This window comes from Ranitomeya imitator, chromosome 6, assembly GCF_032444005.1.
Source record: "Ranitomeya imitator isolate aRanImi1 chromosome 6, aRanImi1.pri, whole genome shotgun sequence".
In the NCBI taxonomy this organism is placed as follows: Eukaryota; Metazoa; Chordata; class Amphibia; order Anura; family Dendrobatidae; genus Ranitomeya; species Ranitomeya imitator.
Window position 1 is genome coordinate 242844196 of NC_091287.1, and position 26219 is coordinate 242870414.

The following is a 26219-nucleotide window of genomic DNA, read 5'->3' on the forward strand; positions in this document are numbered from 1 at the left end:
GGGGTTGAGGGTTATTTTGGCCTTTCTCTCTATCTCTCAGTTGGTCAGGGCATACCTTAAGATGATCTCTAGATACCACAGTCGAGGTTTCTCCTCCATCTTTGCTTATGAGACACCCCTTGGTGTTATCAAAGTTTGGCTGTAAGATGGTGAATGGTTCAGCTTCCCACTGATCATCAAGTTTATGCATTCTTCTTTTCCGCTTTAGAACTTGTTCATCAGGTGACAATGGAATTGCAGGGGCTCGTTGATTATAGTTTTTCTCTTGCCTCTGTCTTGCATGGGACAAACTTCTTTCCACTCCTTCTTGTACTTGGTGGTATTTCTGCTGCCTCACCGTATCCCAATCTGCATCTGGTGATGTTGTTTCTAGTGTTAGGACTCCCATATCAAAGTCAACAGGTAATTTGCTAGCTCTTTGTCTCATTAGAAAACACAAAAAATGCCCCACAGCATTAACACGGAGGACCGTGAAAATGAGAAAAACCTACACATAAAGAAAATCCTCCAATGAATTCATATGAAAGTATAAATTTTATTGAACCATGTCTAAAACATATTTAAAAAGGGATGACATCACACAGGAAAAAATCATCTGGACCAGGGTGTGAATAGGCTTGTGTCAACAGTTCTTTTACCAGACGGACTGCTGGGTCGCTATCCTGCATCTCTGCCCATCCATGGTGGGGCAATGGGTTCAGCGTTGCTTCTCGCCTGTCATTGCGCATGTTCTTCACATAATGGGAGTACTGGGTCACCTTGGGGCGATGGACGGCTGGTAACTCAATCTCTTCAAGTGCTTCCGGATCTTCTCCCACTTCTGGTAAATGGGGCATCCTGGACAGTGCATCGGCATTTGCGTTCTTGTGCTCTGCACGGTACTTGATGCTAAATTGTTGGACAACTGAGCCATCCATTGCTGCTCCAATGCACCTAGTTTTGCCGTTTCCAGGTGGGTCAGCGGATTGTTGTCTGTGAAAACGGTGAATTTTCCTGAAGCCAGGTAGTGCTTGAACCGCTCTGTTACCGCCCAGACTATGGCGAGGAACTCCAGCTTAAAGGGAACTTGTCACCCCGTTTTTTCAAGATGATATAAAAATAAAAATAGCGCTAAATAGGGGCAGAGCTGTGCTTTAAATTAGTGTATTTTTGGAGCCTTTATTCCACACCTATGCTGCCGAAATACCTTTGTAAAGTCGCCGTTTTGGGCTGTCAATCACGCTGGTCTGGTCATATGGGCGTGGTGACAGCGCTGTTTCTCCCCCAGATCGGCCATCTTTGTGAGTTCGCATCTCGGCTTCAGGAAAATGGCCGCCGCGATCTCCATCTGCGCACGAGCGGCATCCCACGGCCATTTTCCTGAAACCCCGGGAAGCCGAGAAGTACCATCTGCGCACGCGTGGCCTCACAAAGATGGCTGCGCCCACCAATAAACCGCGGAATAGCGCAGATCGCGCTTTTTTCCTTCACCTGCGCACTGGATTCTCCTGCTGGGCATGCGCACACCACTACGCCACCAACGGAGATCTGGGGGAGAAACAGCGCTGTCACCACGCCCATATGACCAGACCAGCGTGAGTGACAGCTCAAAACGGCGACTTTACAAAGGTATTTCGGCAGCATAGGTGGGGAATAAAGGCTCCAAAAATACACTAATTTAAAGCACAGCTCTTCCCCTATTTAGGGCTATTTTTATGTCATCTTGAAAAAACGGGGTGACAGGTTCCCTTTAAAGGAACTGTAGTAGGGGTTCCTTTCAGTGGGGCGAAGCTTCCTGCTGGCGTAGGCAATTACTCTTTCTCTGCCTTTCTGTACCTGGGACAGCACTGCTCCCAATCCCACATTGATGGCGTCTGTGTAGAGTACAAACGGTTGGTCATAGTCAGGGTAGGCAAGTACTTCATCTCCCGTGAGAGCCAAATTTAACAGAGTGAAGGATCCTTCCAGCCTGTCGTTCCACTCAAACGGAGGACTCTTGTTCTTGGCCTTTTTGGATTGGCTCACTGGCGCTATCTTAATGAAGTCTTTAATGAACTTTCGGTAGTAGCCTACCAACCTAAGGAACTGCCGTACTTCATGAATGTTGCTGCATTTCAGCCAGTCCCTGATCACGGTGACTTTGTCATGGTCTGGTGCCACACCTTCGGCGCTTACCACATGGCCCAGGTACTGCACTTTGGGCTCTAACAGGTGGCACTTGGACCGCTTCACTTTCAGGCCATAACTGGACAGGGCTTCAAACACCTCGGCAAGATGCTTCAAATGGTCTTCATAGGTCTTGGAGAAAACGATGACATCATCCAGGTACAACAAAACGGTTTCAAAGTTCTTGTGCCCGAGGCAGCAATCCATCATCCTCTGGAACATCCCTGGTGCGTTGCAAAGTCCGTACGGCATGTAATTGAATTTGAAAAAGCCCATCAGTGTCATGAAAGCCATCTTCCCTTTATTTGCCTCTGCCATGGGAACCTGCAAATACTCACTAGTGATATCTAAGGTGGAGAAATAGTTAGCAGATTTTAAGGCAGCCAATGACTCTTCAATTCTGGGTAATGGGTAGGCATCCTTTTGTGTAATGATGTTTATCTGCCTGTAGTCAACACACATTCTCAATGTACCATCCTTCTTTCTAAAGAGGACTAACGGAGCTGCCCAGGGGCTACAACTGTCTCTGATTATCCCAGCCTCCTTCATTTCTTGTAGCATACTCTTGGCATATTGGTAGTAAGCTGGAGGTACAGGCCGGTACCTCTCTTTAATGGGCGCATGATCTCCAGTGGGGATATGATGTTGAATCACTTTTACCTGCCCAAAATCTAGTGGGTGTTTGCTGAATACCCGCTCATCCTCATGGATCACCTGATAAGCCTCACATTTTTGGTGTGAAGGGGTAGAGTCAGTGCCCACGTGTAACTTCTGGCACCAATCCTCCAACTGTCCTGCAGAGCCATTGTCCTCCGCCTGGTCGAACGGGACAAAGGGTTCTGTTGCTTGTATTGCATTATCATTAACAGTGAACAGTTTAGCAAGTGTGGCATATCTGGGTAAATGGACCTCTTTCTCTCCACAATTAAGGACGCGTACTGGTACCCTCCCCTTGTGTACATCAACCACCCTTCTGGCTGTCAGGATGGGTAGCCTACTATCTGAATACACAGGTTCTACCAGGGCCTTGTAGTCTTTACCTCTGAGGCCTATTGCTGCCCAACACCAGATTAACATCTCACTCCTGGGGGGTATTGCAATGGGGATCGGATCACTCACTGTGACGCTGCCAACTTCTCCACCAGACAGTTCTACCTGTTGTCTCTTCATCAGGGCTCTGATCTCTTTTTGCAGGACATGCTGCTTACTGGAACCAGCAGTTTCTGCCACCTGTTGTACCAAGAAGACCGCAATATAACTTTGTACATGAAGGACGTTCATCCTTTTCAAGAAGAACGCCCCCACAATATTTTTCTTCTCTCCCCTGATGTTTTGAGAAATGAAACGCGTTCGGAGACTATGGGGAACCGGTCAAATTATCTGGGACTCCTAGTGGTGGGTTTTTAAGTACGGTATATGAGGATCCCTGATTATCCATCCCCCACCCCCGGACTACCAGGATCATCTTTGGAATCATCTCCAAGACCGGGACGTTGTGAATTGGTGAGCATTAACCTGGGTGAGATTGTTCCTTTATGATATACAGGCGTTTTTCACAGATTTTTTTGCGGCATTTGTTTACACTTACAAAGGATTTGTAGAGTGGCATGAGCATTTTTTGGGGCACAGCCTTGGCTGCACAATTTATTGCTGGATTGATTAACAAGAAATTTTGATTGTGCCATAATGGAATTGATATTTCTATGAGCCTGATTTTGACAATCAATTTGGGAATATTGGTTGATGTGTTTAGTGTGGTTTGTCGTTTTTTGTCATAATTTGTTTTATTTAACGAATTATTAATAAAATGTATATTTTAATACGTTTAGTAATTTCACCACTACCTTGCTATACCCCCCTCCCATTGTAACAAGACATTAACCTCGGCAAGACAGTTTTCTATGACATCAGTACCTAAGGTCATCATGGGGTTACATTCTCGTCGGTCAATATCTACAATCACCAAGTCTTGGGTTTTCAATTCTACCAGCCCCACCTTAATGGTCACCTCCTTGTACTCCACCTGTGGCAAAGACTGACAATTACTGGCTACTATTGTCAGGTCATTATCTGGGCAACGGGTAATATAGAGTCAACCCAGTACCGTTTGTTAAGAATTTAAGGCATAGTCATCACACCTGAGAGCCGATGTCCAGTAAAGCGTTCATCGGGATGCCGTCGATCACAATAGGGAGGACCAGTTGTCCTCCAACGTAATTGGCTCACCAGCTTTCTAGGCCTTCTGGTCATCTTACTCCTGGGGGTTGGCCCTCTGCCCCAGGGGTCGCTCGTTTAAATTGCAGAACCTTGCGATGTGTCCCGCCTGGTTGCAGCGGTGACAAATGGGTCATCCATGCTGATGATAGCGGTCATTGTCTCTTCCTCTGATCGGTGGGATCCTCTACTTGTCATCGCCAGGGGACATCATCTGGACTGGAAGCCAGCTGGATTTTCTCCATTGGGAATCCTGCAGGGACTGCACAGTTCTGGCTAGTCCAGCTATGCTTTTGGTTAGTTCCTGGACCTGGAGGCACAACCCTGCAGAGGGGTCGTCGGTATCCAGGGTCTGCGCATCGGCCTCAAAGGGGCCTGATGAATGGATGCCACCTCCTGGTGATACGTAATCACTGGACGCCTAGGGGGCGCTGTGCGTCTTGGATGCGGTTCATGTAACACCCGGATGGCACTGTCTTTGAAGTGTGCAAAGTCCAGGTCAGGGTTTTGCAAGGCCAGGAAGCGCAGCTGTGTCCTGTTGGTACTGGACAGGAGTCCTTCAATAAACTGCTCCTTTACTAATTTGTCCCCATCCTGCATGCTGCTCGGGTCAACCTGCTTAATGGTCCGTAGTGCCTCCTGGAGATTAAGGGCATAGTCCCGTATGCTATCCTGCGCCCTTTGTTTGCACCCAAAAACCTCATCTTGATTTCTGCAACTGCTCCACAGTTCCTTTTTCAATATCCAGCCAGGATTTTACTACTCTTTGTGCTGCTCCAATTAATTGACCAGTTAGAATTCTGACCTTTTGATGTTCCGTCAGGGGATATACTTCAAATAGGCTGCAGAGCCTCTCTTTAAAGTCACTCAGCGTGTGGGACTTCACTGAATATTGTGGCAGCCAGGCTGCTCTTGGTATATAGGGCATGGATAGTGGCATTATGGGAGTTGTAGCTGCGGCGGGGTACGGCCGGTTTACAGGGGCTGCGGCTACCGCAGGGCCTGGTGGCATCATGGGGCCTGCGACTGTGACCGCTGCAGGGCCTGGTGGCATTGTGGGGGCTGCGGCTGCCGCTGGATCTCATCCCAGGTTGGACATATCCCTTCCACCGTGCTAACTTCAAACAAGCCTGACGTCCCGTCACTGGAGTCTGCAGCGGTTCCTCCTGTGCTCGGTACAGTGCTCCTCCAGGTTCTTCGTCCGGGGCTTCCGGCTCCTTCACTTTCGGACCTCTCTGCACGGAGTTCCGCTTACTTTTTGCGCTCTTTTTCCAGGCTCTGCCCACAAAGGTACACCTCCTTCTTCCCCTTGTGCTCCACGCAGTTCAATGCAGTCTATGGCACACAGTACCCGGCGATGCCAGGGCACAAATCCTGTTCATGACACCAAGTTGGAGCACCCTAGGGGTAATCGGTACTGGGTCCGGTTGTCATCAAAGGGGTGTTCACAGTGGCAGCGACCCGGTCCGTGGGAATCCAAATTTAAGGGACGGTTTTTAAAGGGGTTATTGAAATAAGAATATTTGTGACACCACCTGTGTTACTCAGTCAAGGGTGACCGACGCTTCTTAAAGGGGTCCTGAGGAGTGATGACACTGCAGCAAGGATGGCATTGCTTCCCACAGGGACTTCCGGTGTATTTGACAGATAGTGTGGTGCCAGAAATAATCAGAGGACACAAGGTTGCAGTCTCTTTGCCTGTTTTACTGGTGGTTTACAGACACAGTCCAGGGTACCAGCAACAGGTGATGGTGGAGTTCAGGCACCCTGGAAACGAGTTGAATTCCACTTGTCAGGTCAAATTGGGAACCTTCCACTACGTGCTGTATAATAGTCCCTTGCTGCCTATGGCCTCTTTCAAGGTCCTCTCTCATTCTCTGTCCTGAGACCGTTCCTGCATGGTAGGCAAAGCGAGCCGTTTTATAAGGGCCTCTATCCACGGTGACTCTGGGCGCATTAGGTTGCTGTACCTCAGGGTGTAGATGTGAGCAAGTTATTTTCAATCTCCTGCCCTCTGGTTTCTGCTGTGGGGCATAAAGTCCCACACAGCTTCGGACTCCCGGTGTCTGCGCTTCATCGTGGAGGGAGCCCAGTCGCAGGTCCCCTCTAGCTCCTCGCTTCTCCTCTGCTCCTTCCTCCTTCACTGTCTCACACAATCTATCTAACTCCTCCTCCAGACCAGAATGTATATCTAGGGAATCTCCCCTGAGACCGGGTCTAGAGCTCCTCCTTTTGGCCTGGAGTCAGAACATGTTGCATGTACAGGTTACCTGTCAAAGGGATCCTCCTCATTTTCAGGCATGGCATCACCCTCCCCGAGAGGAAGGCAGTACCACTGTGGTACCTGAACTCCTGGGGTGCCACACACAGAAGGATAATGTTAATGATTGTTCTGTGCACATGATAGTGTACTCAGCCTGGCAGTGATTGTCCTATTCCGATGCACTCTTAGATGTCAGTACTGTATATTTTACATCTTTTCTAATTGGAGATGTTCCCATCCTTTTCTTCTTCATTTAGTTCAACCTTCAGGGAAAATTTTTATAGCCAAAGCTCATCTCTACAAATTTCCCTCTCTGCCATCCTTCTGCACCACGTCCCAACATGCTGGCCCCAAAATAAATGATCACCCTCACTGTGCTCCCTGCATGAAAAATGACCACCTTATGATTCATGTCCTCCACACATTTATATGCCATATATTCATAGACAGGGGTGTCAAACTGCATTCCTCGAGGGCTGCAAACAGGTCATGTTTTCAGGATTTCCTTGTACTGCACAAGTCATAATTTAATCACCAACTCATTATTTGTGTAGGTGATTAAATTATCACCTGTGCAGTACAAGGAAATCCTGAAAACATGACCTGTTTGCAGCCCTCGAGGAATGCAGTTTGACACCCCTGTTCATAGACACATTTATATACACCATCACCACTTATGTACTGTGAGCATCACACCATTCTCCTTATGAATTACATCTGCCAAACTGTCACTTATGAACTATAGCCACCATACCATCCCCCTTATATACTATGTCTGCAACCTCATCTTCCCTTATACATTATAACTGCCACACCTAACCATAACTGCTGCACCTCCCCCTTATAATTTTACCATTTTACCCACCATGACGTTCCCCCATATGAATTATACCTACCACACCATCTTTTTTTTATAAACTAAGGCCTGCAAGCTATCACCACGTCATTTTCTCCTTATCACTTTACTGTCCCCCCACTCTGCCCCTACTCCTTACTGTTCTCTTGGCACTGTCCCCCCAAGCTGCTTTCTCTCTACAATGTGCTTTTTCTCCAGACTAGTCACTCTCCATACTGTGTTCCCTTCATGCTGTCCATACTGTACCCCCTTTTAACACTGTTACTCCCCTATCTTACCCCCTCTCCATACTTTCCCTTCCCATCTTTACACTGTCCCCCCATGATGCCTTTTCTACATACTGTGCACACGCTCCTCCCACCCTGCCACCTCTACATAATGTGCCCGATCTTCATACTGTCTTCCTGAACACTGCCCCCGCTCTTTACAGTTCCCCTCCAAACTATTCCCCTCCATACTATACTGCGTCTCAACAATGCCATCCCCACATTATCCCCTATCCATACTGTGGTCCCTCTGCACACTGTCCACATTACCCTGCTTCCTCCTTATATATTGTCCTCTTTCCTTATTCTGCTGCCTCTTCTTACTCCCCCACACATTGCCCCCTTTCCATAATGTGCCCCCTCTGCACACTGTGTTTTTCACCCTGGTTCCTTTCCTCCCGGAGCCCTCTTTGCATACTGTCCACTTAAAACATTTAGTCTTTAGGGTAAGTTCACACAGGGCGTTTTTGCTGCTAAGCCTATTAGATTTCAGAAATCTCATGCACACACATTGTATTTTTGTGTGATCAGTATTTTGTGCTTTGCTGCATTTTTTTGGACGTAGAGCATGTCACTTCTTTCAGCGTTTTTGCTGCGTTTTTTCATCCATTGACTTGAATGGGTGTTGCAAAAACGCAGCAAAAACGCAGGTATCATTATTTGCTGCGTTTTTGCTGCTGAAAATCCAAAGACATTAGCATGGACAAAGAGAAAAAAAAAACGCACCAAAAAATAAAATGCATCAAAAAAACGCACCTAAACCTGCGTTTTTGACGCAGCTTCTTTCCTGCCAAGATGATCAGGTTTTGCTGCAGATAAAAAAAGCAGCAAAAAGCGCCCTGTGTGTACTTTCCCCCCTCCTCTTTCACACACTGCCCTTCCCTATACTGTTTTATCCCAATTCCATTCACTGTGCATATTTACCATCCCCGATGATGTTATCGTGCTGCAGAGAGAAGAAGAAGCTGATTAGTGAGCCTTTAATATTATTTCTTCTCCATTTTGTGTCCTTCTATACTGAAATTGTGAATGACAGGATTAGGCCATGTTCACATGTTCCAGAAAATTTCTGCTGCAGATATCCATAATGAATCCGGAGCAAGAATCCCCATTGGACGCTTGTGGATTTAGTTGTGGATATTTGTGGATTTTGTTGTGGATTTGGCTGAGAATTTCACTCTTACTCTTTAATATGCATTGAATGGGGTGAAATCTGCTATGAAAATCCTCACTGAGCACGTCACAGATTTGAAATCTGCACAATGCTTTCATTTTCAGACAGATTTTTTCTCACAGCGTTTGAATGGAAATTTGAAAAACCACATTAATTACCGTATATTGTATTGTATGGCATCTGCATCACACATCGTCAGCAAATCCTGAACATGTGAGCTTAGCCTTTTTTTTTATTCAGTTTGTGAATTTATTTTTTTGTATTTAACCTGTCCTATTATTGGTAAATAATAATTAACTTCCCTGTAAATATTTTACCAACAGATGTAACATATTGGGACATTGAAAACTTTCTTGAAGAAAATGGTGAGTCTGAAAATGCATCTGTACATTACTCCAAAACGATACCTGCCAAAAACAAGTAATTTGAGATTTGAAAGAAAGATTATTAGCTTACTTTTTTCACTTCAAGTTATGATCATATAAAGTTTCTAATAGAGCCTATTGGACTGGACACTCTCCAAATTTCACCTATGAAAACCGCATAAAAAATGTTTAGAAAACTCTTTATATACATTTCTTTGAGAAATCCACTTGACTGTTACATATGAGGAGTTTTTCAGGGCTTTTTTTTTCCCTGAAACGGTTTTCAAACATTGGTGGAAGAAAAGAAATTAAATGTGATTTCTTTGATGTAGATCCTGGGGGAAACCTTTGTCAAAGAAGGCATTGTCTAATCAAAATACTGCGAACTATGCTTCAGGAAAACCCCTTATAAAACTCTCCCAAACTTGTCTAGAAGCGCTTCGGGAAAAGAAAATGTCTTGCAAAATCTTCCCCAAAAAAAGCAAAAAGGAGGGCTTTCTGAAGTGTTTTCCTATTGAAAAACTATACTCCGTGTGAACATAGCCTTATAGTGGATGACCCATCTGGACCTAATAAACTGCAAGAGAAGCTGTGGTGAATAAGGCCATGTGCACACGCTGCGGATTCCGTTGCGGAATTTTCCGCAGCGGATTTGATTAAATCCACAGTGCAAAAAGTACTGCGGATTTATCGCGTTTTTTTGTGTGGTTTCCACTGCAGTTATAGACACCTGCGGATTTTTAATATGGAGCAGGTGCCAAACCGCTGCGGATTCCACACAAAGAATTGACATGCTGCGGAAAATAAACCACAGCGTTTCCGCGCGGTTTTTTTTGCAGCATGTGCACAGCGGTTTTTGTTTCCAGAGGTTAACATTGTACTGTACACCATATGGAAAACTGCTGCGGATCCGCAGCGTCAAAACCGCTGCGGATCCGCAGCAAAAACCGCAACGTGTGCATATACCCTAAGGGTATGTGTCCACTTTCAGGATGGCTGGCGGTATCGTCGGAGCGGCTTTGCCGCTCTGCGCTAAGCCCCGCCCCCTTCTGGGACGCGATGATGCCGGATGTGCTCATAGCACACATCCGGCATCGTCGCACCCATCGCATAGGGCCCTGTGCTATATCTTGCGGCGACGCAGCGTCGCCGCAAGATATACGGACATGCTGCGATCTGAAAAGACGCGCAGCATGTCCGGAGTCGCAGGGCCGCCGCGTGCGTGTTACCACGCATAGTGGAGACGGGATTTCATTAAATCCCCTCCACTATGCTGTAACATCTGGACGCTGCGTGTCTGACGCTGCGGCTCTATGCAGCGTCAGACACACAGCGTTTCCTGCACATGGAAACATACCCTTAGGATGTTACATTATGTAGACTGAAGTGTAATAGAAAGTTGTGCTAATTCCTCCACGCCCAACTCTGTCCATGTTGTCCATATTCCCGAATATTTGATATAGACAGTAGACAGTTATTGAATGTAACCAAAGATTACATTAATTAACCTTAGAAACACAATGGTTATGATTCATCAAGACTGGTGATTTTCATGCCGGTCTTGATGAGAGGGTGCGGTGCAGTCAGATACTCGTGATTAATGAAGAATTGGGCAGCTTTTCATGAATCTGGAGCAAATGACAATTGGTGTGCGCTTCCATGCCCCATGCCAGAAATCTTACACTAGTTTGTGACTGGAGTAAGATTTCTGCTGTAGGTAACACCAAAGCTCGTTATAAATTAGACAAGTTGGGGTGTCACATCCCTGCCACACCCTTGTCCCACCCCAGCTTTGCCCAGTCTGGTGAAGCTACGAGGAGCTGGTAAAAATGCCAAAAGCCTCGACATTTTTGCACAACTATGAGTTTGCAACTTTTCAAAGCAATTTATGCCAGAATTCTCTGATTAAATTAATTCCATAGGCCATACATCCAGTCATTATGTTATGAAATAACTTTACATCTTGTGATTGACAGCTCTGCTTGCTGTCTGCATACAGGACACACCCTTGACTCTGCACTTGTGTACTCCAGGCATGTATACACTGCAGCCGCAGTAGTCAGGGCATTTTTTTAGAAGCAGTGTCACCACTCAAAGTTTTGTTGTAATTGTTACTAATGCCCCGGTGTATTTTGAGGAGCACATACAGTGGAAAGTATTCAGACCCCTTTACATTTACATACATTTTTCACTCATTGTTTCATTGCAGCCATTTGGTAAATTTAAAAAAGTTCATTTTTTTCTCATTAACCCCTTTACCCCCAAGGGTGGTTTGCACGTTAATGACCAGGCCAATTTTTACAATTCTGACCACTGTCCCTTTATGAGGTTATAACTCCGAAACGCTTCAACGGATCCTGGTGATTCTGACATTGTTTTCTCGTGACATATTGTACTTCATGATAGTGGTAAAATTTCTTTGATAGTACCTGCGTTTATTTGTGAAAAAAACGGAAATTTGGCGAAAATTTTGAAAATTTCGCAATTTTCAAACTTTGAATTTTTATGCAATTAAATCACAGAGATATGTCACACAAAATACTTAATAAGTAACATTTCCCACATGTCTCCTTTACATCAGCATAATTTTGGAACCAATTTTTTTTTTTGTTAGGGAGTTATAAGGGTTAAAAGTTGACCAGCAATTTCTCATTTTTACAACACCATTTTTTTTTAGGGACCACGTCTCATTTGAAGTCATTTTGAGGGGTCTATATGATAGAAAATGCCCAAGTGTGACACCATTCTAAAAACTGCACCCCTCAAGGTGCTCAAAACCACATTCAAGAAGTTTATTAACCCTTCAGGTGTTTAATAGGAATTTTTGGAATGTTTAAATAAAAATGAACATTTAACTTTTTTACACAAAAAATTTACTTCAGCTCCAATTTGTTTTATTTTACCAAGGGTAACAGGAGAAATTGGACCCAAAAAGTTGTTGTCCAATTTGTCCTGAGTACGCTGATACCCCATATGTGGCAGTAAACCACTGTTTGGGCGCATGGGAGAGCTCGGAAGGGAAGGAGCGCTATTTGACTTTTCAATGCAAAATTGACAGGAATTGAGATGGGACGCCATGTTGCGTTTGGAGAGCCACTGATGTGCCTAAACATTGAAACCCCCCACAAGTGACACCATTTTGGAAAGTAGACCCCCTAAGGAACTTATCTGGATGTGTGGTGAGCACTTTGACCCACCAAGTGCTTCACAGAAGTTTATAATGCAGAACCGTAAAAATAAAAAATCATATTTTTTCACAAAAATTATATTTTTGCCCCCAATTTTTTATTTTTCCAAGGGTAAGAGAAGAAATTGGACCTCAAAAGTTGTTGTCCAATTTGTCCTGAGTACGCTGATACCCCATATGTGGCAGTAAACCACTGTTTGGGCGCATGGGAGAGCTCGGAAGGGAAGGAGCGCAGTTTGACTTTTCAATGCAAAATTGACAGAAATTGAGATGGGACGCCATGTTGCGTTTGGAGAGCCACTGATGTGCCTAAACATTGAAACCCCCCACAAGTGACACCATTTTGGAAAGTAGACCCCCTAAGGAACTTATCTAGAGGTGTGGTGAGCACTTTGACCCACCAAGTGCTTCACAGAAGTTTATAATGCAGAACCGTAAAAATAAAAAATCATATTTTTTCACAAAAATTATATTTTTGCCCCCAATTTTTTATTTTTCCAAGGGTAAGAGAAGAAATTGGACCTCAAAAGTTGTTGTCCAATTTGTCCCGAGTACGCTGATACCCCATATGTGGCAGTAAACCACTGTTTGGGCGCATGGGAGAGCTCGGAAGGGAAGGAGCGCCGTTTGACTTTTCAATGCAAAATTGACAGGAATTGAGATGGGACGCCATGTTGCGTTTGGAGAGCCACTGATGTGCCTAAACATTGAAAACCCCCACAAGTGACACCATTTTGGAAAGTAGACCCCCTAAGGAACTTATCTGGATGTGTGGTGAGCACTTTGACCCACCAAGGGCTTCACAGAAGTTTATAATGCAGAGCCATAAAAATAAAACAAAATTTTTTTCCCACAAAAATTATTTTTTAGCCCCCAGTTTTGTATTTTCCCTAGAGTAACAGGAGAAATTGGACCACAAAAGTTGTTGTCCAATTTGTCCTGAGTACGCTGATACCCCATATGTGGGGGGGAACCACCGTTTGGGCGCATGGGAGGGTTCGGAAGGGAAGGAGCGCCATTTGGAATGCAGACTTAGATGGAATGGTCTGCAGGCGTCACATTGCGTTTGCAGAGCCCCTAATGTACCTAAACAGTAGAAACCCCCCACAAGTGACACCATTTTGGAAAGTAGACCCCCTAAGGAACTCATCTTGATGTGTTGTGAGAGCTTTGAACCCCCAAGTATTTCACTACAGTTTATAACGCAGAGCCATGCAAATAAAAAATATTTTTTTTTCCACAAAAATTATATTTTAGCCCCCGGTTTTGTATTTTTCCAAGGTTAGCAGGAGAAATTGGACCCTAAATGTTGTTGTCCAATTTGTCCTGAGTACGCTGATACCCGATATGTGGGGGGGAACCACCGTTTGGGCGCATGGGAGGGCTCGGAAGGGAAGGAGCATCATTTGGAATGCAGACTTAGATGGATTGGTCTGCAGGCGTCACATTGCGTTTGCAGAGCCCCTAATGTACCTAAACAGTAGAAACCCCCCACAAGTGACCCCATATTGGAAACTAGACCCCTCAATGAACTTATCTAGATGTGTTGTGAGAACTTTGAACCCCCAAGTGTTTCACTACAGTTTATAACGCAGAGCCGTGAAAATAAAAAATCTTTTTGTTTTCCCACAAAAATTATTTTTTAGCCCCCAGTTTTGTATTTTCCCAAGGGTAACAGGAGAAATTGGTCCACAAAAGTTGTTGTCCAATTTGTCCTGAGTACGCTGATACCCCATATGTTGGGGTAAACCCCTGTTTGGGCACACAGGAGAGCTCGGAAGGGAAGGAGCACTGTTTTACTTTTTCAACGCAGAATTGGCTGGAATTGAGATCGGACGCCATGTCGTGTTTGGAGAGCCCCTGATGTGCCGAAACAGTGGAAACCCCCCAATTATAACTGAAACCCTAATCTAAACACACCCCTAACCCTAATTCCAACGGTAACCCTAATCACACCTCTAACCCTGACACACCCCTAACCCTAATCCCAACCCTATTCCCAACTGTAAATGTAATCTAAACCCTAACCCTAACTTTAGCCCCAACCCTAACTGTAGCCCCAACCCTAACCCTAATCCTAGCCCTAACCCTAGCCCTAACCCTAACCCTAACCCTAGCCCTAACCCTAGCCCTAACCCTAGCCCTAACCCTAGCCCTAGCCCTAACCCTAGCCCTAACCCTAGCCCTAACCCTAGCCCTAACCCTAGCCCTAACCCTAACCCTAGCCCTAGCCCTAACCCTAGCCCTAACCCTAGCCCTAACCCTAACCCTAGCCCTAACCCTAGCCCTAACCCTAACCCTAGCCCTAACCCTAGCCCTAACCCTAGCCCTAATGGGAAAATGGAAATAAATACATTTTTTTTTATTTTTCCCTAACTAAGGGGGTGATGAAGGGGGGTTTGATTTACTTTTATAGCGAGTTTTTTAGCGGATTTTTATGATTGGCAGCCGTCACACACTGAAAGACCCTTTTTATTGCAAAAAATATTTTTTGCAATACCACATTTTGAGAGCTATAATTTTTCCATATTTTGGTCCACAGAGTCATGTGAGGTCTTGTTTTTTGCGGGACGAGTTGACGTTTTTATTGAAAACATTTTTGGGCACGTGACATTTTTTTATCGCTTTTTATTCCGATTTTTGTGAGGAAGAATGACCAAAAGCCAGCTATTCATGAATTTCTATTGGGGGAGGCGTTTATACCGTTCCGCGTTTGGTAAAATTGATAAATCAGTTTTATTCTTCGGGTCAGTACGATTACAGCGATACCTCATTTATATCATTTTTTTATGGTTTGGTGCTTTTATACGATAAAAACTATTTTACAGAAAAAATAATTATTTTTGCATCGCTTTATTCTCAGGACTATAACTTTTTTATTTTTTTGCTGATGATGCTGTATGGCGGCTCTTTTTTTGCGGGACAATATGATGCTTTCAGCGGTACCATGGTTATTTATATCTGTCTTTTTGATCGCGTGTTATTCCACTTTTTGTTCGGCGGTATGATAATAAAGCGTTGTTTTTTGCCTCGTTTTTTTTTTTTTTTTCTTACGGTGTTTACTGAAGGGGTTAACTAGTGGGCCAGTTTTATAGGTCGGGCCGTTACGGACGCGGCGATACTAAATATGTGTACTTTTATTGTTTTGTTTTTTTATTTAGATGAAGAAATGTATTTATGGGAATAATATTTTTTTTTTTTTTTCATTATTTTGGAATATTTTTTTATATTTTTTTTACACATTTGGAAATTTTTTTTTTTACTTTTTTACTTTGTCCCAGGGGGGGACATCACAGATCAGTGATCTGACAGTTTGCACAGCACTCTGTCAGATCACTGATCTGACATGCAGCGCTGCAGGCTTCACAGTGCCTGCTCTGAGCAGGCTCTGTGAAGCCACCTCCCTCCCTGCAGGACCCGGATCCGCGGCCATCTTGGATCCGGGGCTCGAGCAGGGAGGGAGGTGAGGAGACCCTCGCAGCAACGCGATCACATCGCGTTGCTGCGGGGGGCTCAGGGAAGCCCGCAGGGAGCCCCCTCCCTGCGCGGTGCTTCCCTGCACCGCCGGCACATCGCGATCATCTTTGATCGCGGTGTGCCAGGGGTTAATGTGCCGGGGGCGGTCCGTGACCGCTCCTGGCACATAGTGCCGGATGTCAGCTGCGATAAGCAGCTGACACCCGGCCGCGATCGGCCGCGCTCCCCCCGTGAGCGCGGCCGATCGGCTATGACGTACTATCCCGTCCAGGGTCAGATAAGCCCAGGGCACCTCGACGGGATAGTACGTCTAAGGTCACAGAGGGGTTAATGTACATTCTACACCCCATCTTGACTGAAAAAAAAAACTGAAATGTATAAATGTTTGCATATTTATTGAAAAAGAAAAACTGAAATATCACATGGTCATAAGTATTCAGACTCTTTGATCAGACACTGATTTTTAAGTCGCATTCTGTCCATTTCCTTGTGATCCTCATTGAGATGGTTCTACTCCTTCATTGGAGTCCAGCTGTGTTTAATTAAACTGAAAGGATTTGATTTGGAAAGGCACACATCTGTCTATGTAAGACCTCACAGCTCACAGTGCATGTCAGACCAAATGAGAATCATGAGGTCAAAGGAACAGGCCAAGGAGCTCAGAGACAGAATTGTGGCAGGGCACAGATATGGCCAAGGTTACAAAATAATTTCTGCAGTACTCAAGGTTCCTAAGAGAACAATGACCTCTATAATCCTTAAATGGAAGAAGTTTGGGACTACCAGAAGTCTTCCTAGACCTGGCCATCCAGCCAAATTGAGCAACTGTGGGAGAAATGCCTTGGTGAGAGACGTAAAGAAGAACCCCAAGATCACTGTGGCTGAGCTCCAGAGATGCAGTAGGGAGACGCGAGAAAGTTCCACAAAGTCAACTATCACTGCAGCCCTCCACCAGTTGGGCCTTTATGATAGAGTGGCCCGACAGAAGCCTCTCCTCAGAGCAAGACATATGAAAGCCTGCATAGAGTTTGCTAAAAAACACATGAAGGGTTCCCAGACTATGAGAAATAAGATTATCTGGTCTGATGAGAGGAAGATAGACCTTTTTGGCGATAATTCTAAGCGGTATGTGTGGCTAAAACCAGGTCCTGCTCATCACCTGCCCCATACAATCCCAGCAGTGAAACATGGTGGTGGCAGCATCATGCTATGGGGGTGTTTTTCAGCTGCAGGGACAGGATGACTGGTTGCCATTGAAGGAAATATGAATGTGGCCAAGTACAGAGATATCCTGGATGAAAACCTCTTCCAGAGTGCTCTGGACCTCAGACTTGGCCAAGGGTTCAACTTCCAACAAGACAATGACCCTAAGCAGACAGCTAAAATAACAAAGGAGGGCAGAACACCTCTGTGATCATTCTTGCCTAGCCCAACCAGAGCCCTGACCTAAACCCAAATTCGCATCTCTGGAGAGATCTGAGAATGGCTGTCCATCAACGTTCACCATCCAACCTGATGGAACTGAAGAAGATCTGCAAGGAAATAGTAGCATAGGATCCCCAAATCCAGGTGTGAAAAACTTGTTGCATCATTCCCAAGAAGACCCATGGCTGTACTAGCTCAAAAGGGTGTTTCTACTCAATACAGAGCAAAGGGTCTGAATACTTATGACCATGTGATATTTCAGTTTTTCTTTTTTTAATAAATTTGCAACAATTTCTACATTTCTGTTTTTTAGTCAAGATGGGGTGCAGAGTTTACATTAATGAGATAAAAAATGAATTTTTTTAATTTACCAAATGGCTACAATGAAACAAAAATTTAAAGGGGTCTGAATACTTTCCGTACCCACTGTACTTCTTATATAGCTACTGGCTGAATAGTGAGTTGGTCGACAGCTTTTTCTCCTAACTCCTTCTTTTTCACTCAACAAATGAACATATTCCTTGTTTCTCGGGGGATTGGCACCCTCTTTAGATTGCACAAATATTGTAAAATGATCGTTCCTAAGAATGATTATTTATGCTAATTGGGCAGTGTAAATGCACCCTAAGCTTATTATGTGTAATACTGTCTGCTGCTAAAATGCACTTCTGTTTTGTGTGATGCGGTCTGTGATGTATAAATTCCCTGCCGTATACATATCTTATTGTGACAAATCTCATTTTCATGTAACAATATTTGACGTGAGGTGAGGATTTTCTAATCTGCATCATGTCATTTTATAATAGACGTTTGTTGTAGATTTTCCCATTTTATTTAAATGTGGAAGGTAAAATCCACAATGTATTGTGTTGCTAATTTCTCCACAGGAAACCTGAAATTGTGGATTTCATATGCTTTTGTGAGAAGGTTGCGGGATGCAGTAACGGATAGGAGGCAGAACAAGGGTTAAAATTAACTTTACTATAACAGGGATATACTCCACGCAGGGAGGAGAAAAGATATAGACAGGTGGTATTAACCCTCTCATTACACTGACGGAGGGAGTGAGGGTAAAGGGTACAAACAATGTTCAACATTAGTAAACTATTCGGTCTGGCGGCTTCAGAGTGAGGAGTCTCAGGTGTGCACAGTCAGCACGTGCTGGGAACAATCCAGGCTTGTAGGCGTCAGTGGTTCTGTTCCTGGCGATGACGGAGAGTCCTCGATGTCTGCCCCGGGGTACTGAGTAGCAGGGAGAAAAGAAGTACTGTGTGCTGCCGGGGTTGGACAGAGCATGGCAGAAGCAAGCGGGTGAGTAAGGCTAAAGTTCTCGGTAAGTCACCCGGTTTCTTTTAGGTGGCATGCGCACATTAAAAAGGGTGGCCTGAGATGAGTTGTGAATTGAGCACTAGGGGCCAGTGGGCGTAAAACGGTTCTCTGGTCACAGTCTTTGTATGGAGCAGCTGGGACTATGTAGCATAGTCCTGCGCTGTCATGATGCTCAGAGGACGGAGCACCCAAATTCCCCTTCTACGCACTGCGTCTTCCTGCCACGTCTGCCTGGCATTTCACGCTCTCTGCCCTTTTTATCCCTGCTCTGCCCCATGCTGTCCAGTGCAAGGGTCGGTCCAGGTCTCTAAACTTTCCCCCAGACAACAAAGGTGACAGTCCCGACAGTTCCGGCTCTGGCGTGAAAAAGGTACCCCCGATCCGGGCCCTCTTCTTACACTTTACCATTTCTTTTTTTAACTTTCAGAATCAGCAGTAAAATCCATTTAAAATTTACAACTGATTTGTGATTTTATTCATTGAATCATGTCCGACCCTTGGATACTCTATAGTCGTGTCATGCCATGCTTCCCTGTTTTCCACGGCTTCTTTAAATTACTTGATGTTTATTTTTGTGTCATTTTGTTGGTACACAGCCAACAAGCCTTCGGTCTCTCATATTTCTTTTTACCACTGACCACTCCAATAGCATCTCCTTTTCTAGTGAATTTGATCTTATCACATGACTAAAATAGGTCAGCTTCTGTCTGCTGATGTGTCCATCCAGAATCAACTTTGGGATTATATGATGAAGAACACCTTTGTTGGTGATTCTAGCTTTCCTTGGGATTCGTAAAAGTCTACTCAAAAACCACATCTCAAAAGCATTATTTTTTTTCTGTCTTTTGCAAATGTTCACATCTCACAGCCATACATTACATAGCAAAGGGGAACACAATTGCAGTGATCAGTCTTTGTTTGACAGTGAAATATCCTTGCTCTTCCATACTGGTCCATGCTCACATGGCTGCAAGACCCAGTGCTAATTGACACTTGATCTTTGCTTTCGATACAGCCACTGTGATCAGTGAGGGACCCATGAAAAAAAGAAGCTGTCGACAACTTTTATTACTTCATTGTTCATTTATATCTGGACTCCGTTCTTATTGGTAATAATGATTTTCTTCTTCTTGATGCTCAGAAAAAGTCCAAACTTCTCACTTTCTTCTTTCAACTTCAGGATCAGCTTCTTCTGTTCCTTGTCACTCTCTTCCAACAGAGATATATCATCTTCATGTCTAAGATTGCTGATGTTTCATGATTATATCTTCACAGAAGGTTGAAAAGAAAAGGAGATAAGATACATCTTGGTCTTGTGCCATTTTTTGATTATGAACCATTATATCTCCTTACTTGGTTCGCACTGTAGTTTCTTGATCATCAGAGTTACCTGATTAACCTCATCAGGTGCACTGGCACTGTTATATTACTCTTTGTTTCACAAGCTTGTTATGCTCAACACAGAAGCCTTGGTATAAGCAATGAAGCACATGTAAAACTTCTTCTCGTACTCCTTCATCTTTTCTATGATCCATCTCAGGTTGGCGATGTGATCAAGGGTCCCGGAGTCCTTATGGAATCCAACTTGGGCATCAGAAAGCCCTTAATAAAGGATGTTGCCCAAGTCCTAATGAATGACCTATAGAAACACCTAACTGGCAAGGGGAATCAGTAACAAGGTCAACCTGCTAAGGCAGTAAGAAGGTGAACGAGATTACTTTTGGCAGAGATCAAATAAACTATCACATAAACTGTTGTGTACGGTGTACCATACAAGAAACCAGTACGTGGAGAGATTTGGTTAACTGCAAACACCCACCAAATCGCTAGTAAGAGGAGAGAGGCCAAGGCTAAGGGGAGGTTAAATTAAATGAGGCAATTCAATGCCTACTTCCAAAGAGAAACCAGTTAAGACCAGAACTAATTCCTGAATACTCGATGTATGAAACTCGAAGAAGGCTATAAAAAGGGCTACACCAGAAAATAATTTGACATGAAGAAAACAAGTATTTTAGTCTCTTAGTATTCCAAGCAACTATAAAAAACCATGATGAGATTCAGTTTAGCGACCAGCAGAATACAAAGTAGAGATGGAAAAAATGCACAGGGAAACTGATCATCATGAGGAGCATGAGGGCCAAAAGGAACCAGAACCAGGCCTTTTAGAAATTGAAGGTGATTGGACATTGAGGCAGCTGCCAAGCAACAAAGCAACTGGCAGAGCTGCTCAAACCATTTGTAAGAGCTGAACTGACAGCACCATGCCATAAGATCTGGAGGATGCACATTACACTGCGTAACAAATTTCAGGGAAGTTCTCGTCCCCTGAGAAAATTTTATTGTATCTTATAGATTTTGATATGCTGAACATGAATATGTGCTCCAAAAGTCTGTACAACATAAGGTTTTTAAGAAAACAGTTTATAGTCTACACTATGACATCCGAGACACAACATACATGTGCATCGATGTCGGTAGCAAAAGCAATCTTTCAAAAGTGTTTTACAGACGACTTTCGTTTATAATCCGTGTCAGATGCTTCTCGAATAAGATTCCAGCTATAGTAAGCCAGCATTGACGTACTCCACTTTCTCTGGTACCTTTTCTCCATCAGCGCAATGTCTTGGTGAAATCTTTCACCGTGTTCATCGCTAACAGCGAAAAAGTCCAAGTGAGAATGTAGAAAATGCATTTTTAGTGACATATTGCATTTCATCAAATGATATGCTGTGAGCATGTTGTCCACGAGTTGTTCAAAGTTCGGTGCCCTGCTGTTGCCAAGGAAGTTGAAGGCCACATCTTTAAAGGCTCTCCATGCCACTTGTTCAGCACCTTGCAAAAGACCATCAAAGCTACTGTCATTCATTATATCTCTGATCTGTGGGCCTTTCTTTAATTTTTGCATCACTTATTCTTGGACATTTCTGTCGCAAGTAAGAAAAGGCTTCCGATTCTTTGTTCATTGCTTTGACAAAATTCTTCATAAGCCCAAGTTTAATTTGCAAAGAAGGGAGAAATATCTTTGCTGAATCTCCGAGAGGATTTTGTTTAACAATCATCTGTCCAGCAACCAGGTTTTCGCGGAGTGGCCAGTAAAACAACAATACTTGGTGTATCCAAGCTGCAGTCCAAAAAGAAGTGCAACAACTTTTAGATCACCACATATGTTCCAGTTATAATTTCTATATTAATGTGGGTCAACAGTAACTCCATATTCTCATATCTTTCTTTCATGTGTACGGCATGTCCAATAGGTATAGAAGGATAGATATTTCCTTGTGTAGTAAAACAGCTTTCAGACTTTAAACTGATGAGTCAGTGAACAGTCGCTATTCCTTCGGGTCATGTTCGCATCCAAGAGCACCAAACAACCCCAAAACGTCATTGCAAAAGGTTAAACTGTCGACATAGTTGAAAAATTGATTAAGGTCTTCTTGATGACTGCGAAAAACAGAAACTCTTGTTCCTGGTAATAAGAGATTCTGTTCTTGTAGCCTTGATCCCAATAATTCTGCCTGCCTCTTTGACAATTTAAATTTTCTGACCAAGTCACTCAGATCAGCTTGACTGAATAGATGTGGATTAGATGTAGAAGGCTCAAAGTCTGGGTCTGCAGCAGTTTTCATTTTCCACTGACATTGTTAGTTCATTTTTGTCGCCCTCCATTGTCCATACTTTGTCCGACTTTGGAACACGAAGACTTTCATCATGTGGCACTGGTCTTATGGCTGAAGGAAGATTAGGATATTCTATTGATTTCTTGTTCTTTGCTGAATATCCTGTTACATTTGTAAGGCAGAAGTAGCAATCTGTTACATGATCTTTCTGCTCTCTCCATATCATTGGGACAGCGAATGGCATTGAAGATCATGATCCATTCAGCCATGTTTTGACCCCTTTCTGCCAATGGACGTACTATTCCGTCCATGTGGGGTGGGCCCTACTTCCTAAGGACGGAATAGTACGTCCAGCGCGATCGGCCTATCGCAGCTGACATCCGGCACTATGGCGGTGTGCCGGCGGTACAGGGAAGCATCGCGCAGGGAGGGAGCTCCCTGCGGTCTTCCCTGAGACCCCCGCAGCAACACGATGTGATCGTGTTGCTGCGAGGGTCTCCTCACCTCCCTCACTGCTCCAGGCCCGGATCCAAGATGGCCGTGGCATCCGGGTCCTGCAGGGAGGGAGGTGGCTTACCAAGCGCCTGCTCAGAGCAGGCGCTTGGTAAGCCTGCAGTGCTGCAAGTCAGATCGGTGATCTGACAGAGTGCTGTGCAAATTGTCAGATCACCGATCTGTGATGTCCCCACCTGGGACAAAGTAAAAAAGTTTTTTTAAAAAAATTTCCACACGTGTAAAAAAAATAAAAAAAAAAAAATCCTAAATAATGAAAAACAGTATATATATTATTCCCATAAATTCATTTCTTTATCTAAATAAAAAAAAAAAACAATAAAAGTACACAGATTTAGTATCGCCGCGTCCGTAACGACCCCACCTATAAAACTATATCACTAGTTAACCCCTGCAGTAAACACCGTAAGAAAAAACAAAAAACGAGGCAAAAAAAACGCTTTATTATCATACCGCCAAACAAAAAGTGGAATAGCACGCGATCAAAAAGGCAGATATAAATAACCATTGGTACCACTGAAAGCGTCATCTTGTCCCGCAAAAAACGAGCCGCCATATAGCATCATCAGCAAAAAAGTAAAAAAGTTATAGTCCTCAGAATAAAGCGATGCAAAAATAATTATTTTTTCTATAAAATAGTTTTTATCGTATAAAAGCGCCAAAACATAAAAAAATGATAAAAATGAGGTATCGCTGTAATCGTACTGACCCAAAGAATAAAACTGCTTTATCCATTTTACCAAACGCAGAACGGTATAAACGCCTCCCCCAAAAGAAATTCATAAATAGCTGGTTTTTGGTCAATCTGCCTCATAAAAATCGGAATAAAAAGCGACCCAAAAATGTCACGTGCCCGAAAATGTTACCAATAAAAACATCAACTCGTCCCACAAAAAACAAGACCTCACATGACTCTGTGGACCAAAATGTGGAACAATTATAGCTCTCAAAATGTGGTAACGCAAAAAATATTTTTTGCAATAAAAAGCGTCTTTTAGTGTGTGACGGCTGCCAATCATAAAAATCCGCTAAAAAACCCGCTATAAAAGTAAATCAAACCCCCCTTCATCACCCTCTTAGTTAGGGAAAAATTTAAAAAATGTATTTATTTCCATTCTTCCATTAGGGTTAGGGCTAGGGTTAGGGTTAGGGTTAGGGCTAGGGTTAGGGTTAGGGCTAGGGTTAGGGCTAGGGTTAGGGTTAGGGCTAGGGTTAGGGTTAGGGCTAGGGTTGGGGCTAGGGTTAGGGCTAGGGTTGTGGCTAGGGTTAAGGCTACAGTTAGGGTTGGGGCTAAAGTTAGGGTTAGGGTTTGGATTACATTTACAGTTGGGAATAGGGTTGGGATCAGGGTTAGGGGTGTGTCTGGGTTAGAGGTGTGGTTAGGGTTACCGTTGGGATTAGGGTTACCGTTGGGATTAGGGTTAGGGGTGTGTTTGGATTAGGGTTTCAGTTATAATTGGGGGGTTTCCACTGTTTAGGCACATCAGGGGCTCTCCAAATGCGACATGGCGTCCGATCTCAATTCCAGCCAATTCTGCGTTGAAAAAGTAAAACAGTGCTCCTTCCCTTCCGAGCTCTCCCGTGTGCCCAAACAGGGGTTTACCCCAACCTATGGGGTATCAGCGTACTCAGGTCAAATTGGACAACAACGTTTGGCGTCCAATTTCTCCTGTTACCCTTGGGAAAATACAAAACTGGGGGCTAAAAAATAATTTTTGTGGGAAAATTAGGATTTTTTATTTTCACGGCTCTGCGATATAAACTGTAGTGAAACACTTGGGGGTTCAAAGTTCTCACAACACATCTAGATAAGTTCCTTGGGGGGTCTAGTTTCCAATATGCAGTCACTTGTGGGGGGTTTCTACTGTTTAGGTACATATGGAGCTCTGCAAACGCAATGTGACGCCTGCAGACCAATCCATCTAAGTCTGCATTCCAAATGATGCTCCTTCCCTTCCAAGCTCTGCCATGCGCTCAAACGGTGGTTCCCCCCCACATATCGGGTATCAGCGTACTCAGGACAAATTGGACAACAAATTTTGGGGTCCAATTTCTCCTGTTACCCTTGGAAAAATACGAAACTGGGGATAAAAAAAAATTTTTGTGGAAAATTTTTTTTTTTTTATTTGCGCGGCTCTGCGTTATAAACTGTAGTGAAACACTTGGGGGTTCAAAGCTCTCAAATCATATCTAGATAAGTTCCTTAGGGGGTCTACTTTCCAAAATGGTGTCACTTGTGGGGGGTTTCTACTGTTTAGGTACATTAGGGGCTCTGCAAACGCAATGTGACGCCTGCAGACCATTCCATCTAAGTCTGCATTCCAAATGGCGCTCCTTCCCTTCCGAGCCCTCCCATGTGCCCAAACGGTGGTTCCACCCCACATATGGGGTATCAACGCACTCAGGACAAATTGGACAACAACTTTTGGGGTCCAATTTCTCCTGTTACCCTCGGGAAAATACAAAACTGGGGGCTAAAAAATAATTTTTGTGGGAAAAAATGTTTGTTTTATTTTTACGGCTCTGCATTATAAACTTCTGTGAAGCCCTTGGTGGGTCAAAGTGCTCACCACCACACATCTAGATAAGTTCCTTAGTGGGTCTACTTTCTAAAATGGTGTCACTTGTGGGGGGTTTCAATGTTTAGGCACATCAGTGGCTCTCCAAACGCAACATGGCGTCCCATCTCAATTCCTGTCAATTTTGCATTGAAAAGTCAAACAGCGCTCCTTCCCTTCCAAGCTCTCCCATGTGCCCAAACAGTGGTTTACCCCCACATATGGGGTATCGGCGTACTCAGGACAAATTGGGCAACAACTTCTGGGGTCCAATTTCCTCTCTTACCCTTGGGAAATTAAAAAATTGGGGGCAAAAAATAATTTTTGTGAAAAAAAATGATTTTTTTATTTTTACGGTTCTGCATTATAAACTTCTGTGAAGCACTTGGTGGGTCAAAGTGCTAACCACACCTCTAGATAAGTTCCTTAGGGGGTCTACTTTCCAAAATGGTGTCAATTGTGGGGGGTTTCCATGTTTAGGCACATCAGTGGCTCTCCAAACGCAACATGGCGTCCCATCTCAATTCCAGTAAATTTTGCATTGAAAAGTCAAATGGCGCTCCTTCGCTTCCGAGCTCTGTCATGCGCCCAAACAGTGGTTTACCCCCACATGTCGGGTATCGGCGTACTCAGGACAAATTGTACAACAACGTTTGGGGTCCATTTTCTCCTGTTACCCTTGATAAAATAAAACAAATTGGAGCTGAAGTAAATTTTTTGTGAAAAAAAGTTAAATGTTCATTTTTATTTAAACATTCCAAAAATTCCCGTGAAACACCTGAAGGGTTAATAAACTTCTTGAATGTGGTTTTTAGCACCTTGAGGGGTGC

General features: G+C 44.0%; 1 protein-coding gene across 1 annotated transcript in view; it reads left to right on the forward strand.

Annotated features, from left to right (window-relative positions):
• Positions 1-26219, forward strand: part of LOC138642404 (NFX1-type zinc finger-containing protein 1-like) — a 418979-nt gene that overhangs the window by 319903 nt on the left and 72857 nt on the right. The window contains exon 24 of the mRNA XM_069730530.1: positions 9242-9283. Coding sequence (XP_069586631.1) covers positions 9242-9283 — 42 coding nt within the window. The remainder of the gene's footprint in view (positions 1-9241; positions 9284-26219) is intronic.